Here is a 2,332-nt window from a genome sequence, read left to right on the forward strand (position 1 = left end):
GGGGCAGCTGAGGGCGTGTGTGTCTGCCATGATACTCAGCACTGGTGTCACCTGCATTGACGCATGGAACACCCACAGGTCAACTTTGTTTTACTTTCTGGAAAGCCTTAAGATAGCTTCTGCATAGTATTTTTAATTCTGCCATTAATTGGAGCGCACACCGCGGTGATGGGTCCCCTGCTGTCACGGCTGCCTTGTGTTATGCTGCAGGCCCTGTGTACATGTGTGCACACACTTGTGTGTGCGGTGGCTCCTCAGCTTCACACACGAAGGATTAGTCTCTCAAACGTGGCACTTAGGAGTGAGCTGAGAATATTCTGGGCAGGCCTGGGATTCTGCTGCCAACACTGACCTGCGTTTGTGGCTTTGTGTTTTTTTTCTGGCCCTCAGAGCGATGGAACACTACTGGCTACAGGTTCATATGACGGTTTTGCAAGAATATGGACGGAAGATGGTAAGTCCTGGGCAGGAAGTACTTCTGTACATCACCCTTGCAGTGAACTGTCCACAACTTGGAAGTCAACACATTTGTTCAATTTTTTATTTTTACTAACAGGTAACCTGGCCAGCACCTTAGGCCAACATAAAGGCCCCATCTTTGCCTTGAAATGGAACAAAAAGGGGAATTATATTTTGAGTGCTGGTGTAGACAAAGTGAGTATTGGCTTAAAGTACATCCCCTCGATCTACAGATGCTTATTTATTTTCAACCTCAAAATAACATCGTGACCGCTTTGAATTCTGCTTCCCCTTAATAAATCGAAAGGATGTGTTTAGGTTTTGTTTGTTTGTTGTGGTTTTGCTCTTCCTGTTAATTTATAACACATCCTCTTTTAATATATTTTGCCTTTGTGTAAAGTTTCCCCTTTTCTTAGAGGTACATCATGCAGTGATTGAAAGAGGAATATCTCCAACTTGTGTTTGTAGTTGCTGCAAGGAGCTGAGTGGTGCCGGGCGTGCCCTGGGTAAACTCACCCACCTGGGCATTTGAGTGGCACAGACTGTGTTCTGTCCTGCAGGCTGCTGCTTCGTTTCATAAACTAATGCTGCCCACTGCAGACTGCTCTGAGCAGGAATAAATTGAACTGGGTACACAGCTCCACTCCCCGGACGGCCCACGGGTTAAAATTTTTTGTTCTGCATCTAGGCAGGGATGCTGGGGAGATGTGGTGGCATTAATCCCAGGTGCACCTAGAAGCTCCTGCTGGGGGACAGAGAATCCAGGACAAAGAATAAGGAGGTGTAGATTTCATCTTGGCTCTGAGTGGTGCTCCCAGCCATCCTGCCCTCTTGGGGTCTCACTTTCCTCTAAGATATCACTCTCAAGATCAGTGAATCTGTTCATTTTGTAGCTCTCTGTCTTTTTAAGCCAGGAAACCCTTCATTTAGACCTAGCACCCTAACAGACAAGGTGGCTGTAAAGTTCATGTGCAGTTTTAAATTGCACACAAACTTATGGCCACCTTGTATCGTATTTTAGAAAGCTAAGCTGCTGTGGTTGACACATTAAATGTTCCCATGTAATTATGCATCAGATTTTTTCTAAGATGCTCTCATTGAAGTAATACATAGCACTTTTATTGCATTCTGTAGGCCACCACTAAGTACTGAATTATTGAAATAATTAAAGTTATAGTTTGGGAGCTCACACCTATAATCCTTGCAGTTTGGAAGAGGCAGGTAGGAGTTTAAGACCAGACAGAGAAGGAATGAGACCCCATCTTTACTAAATATAGAAAAACTAGCTGAATATTGTAGTGGGTGCCTGTAGTCCCAGCTACTCAAGAGGCTGAGGCACGAGGATGGCTTGAGCCTCAGAGTTTGAGGTTGTTGTGAGATAGGCTGGCACCACGCTACTGTAGCCTGGGACAATAGAGTGAGACTCTGTCTCAAAAAAATAGTAATAATAATAATTCAAATGATAGCACTTTTACTTATCAAGCACTTGACTGCTCCAGGTGTTAACCCATCCAGTACCCCAAGATGGGAGGTAGGGGTGAGTGTCATCACTCCCTTGTGATAGAGAAGGACCTAGAGCCCAGAGAGGTTTGTTGATTTTCCTGGGGACACACAGCTGGTGCAGAGTGGAGGTGGGCTGGGAACTTAGGCCCTGGATCACAAGTGACTGCTACCCTTTGACTTCTGTGCATTTCTAAATAGTAGTTTCCTCACCCCTTTCCAACCCACAGGCTTTCTTAAACATTCACTTGTGTTTTTCTCAGTAATAATCCTGATGCTCCAAGTGAACTATGTGATCAGTAAAAACACGTATTTGGAATTATATTAATCTTTCAGGCCACTAGCTAGCCACCAGTGTCACTTAGCCATGCCC

The 2,332-nt window shown here is 44.9% G+C and overlaps 1 protein-coding gene across 1 annotated transcript in view; it reads left to right on the plus strand.

Moving 5' to 3' along the window:
- Nucleotides 1–2,332, plus strand: part of TBL1X (transducin beta like 1 X-linked) — a 52,906-nt gene that overhangs the window by 29,734 nt on the left and 20,840 nt on the right. Inside the window, exons 4-5 of the mRNA XM_012807151.2 lie at nt 391–454; nt 557–654. Coding sequence (XP_012662605.1) covers nt 391–454; nt 557–654 — 162 coding nt within the window. The remainder of the gene's footprint in view (nt 1–390; nt 455–556; nt 655–2,332) is intronic.

The sequence above is a fragment of the Otolemur garnettii genome, unplaced genomic scaffold, assembly GCF_000181295.1.
Source record: "Otolemur garnettii isolate 467f Iridium unplaced genomic scaffold, OtoGar3 scaffold00065, whole genome shotgun sequence".
Classification (NCBI taxonomy): Eukaryota; Metazoa; Chordata; class Mammalia; order Primates; family Galagidae; genus Otolemur; species Otolemur garnettii.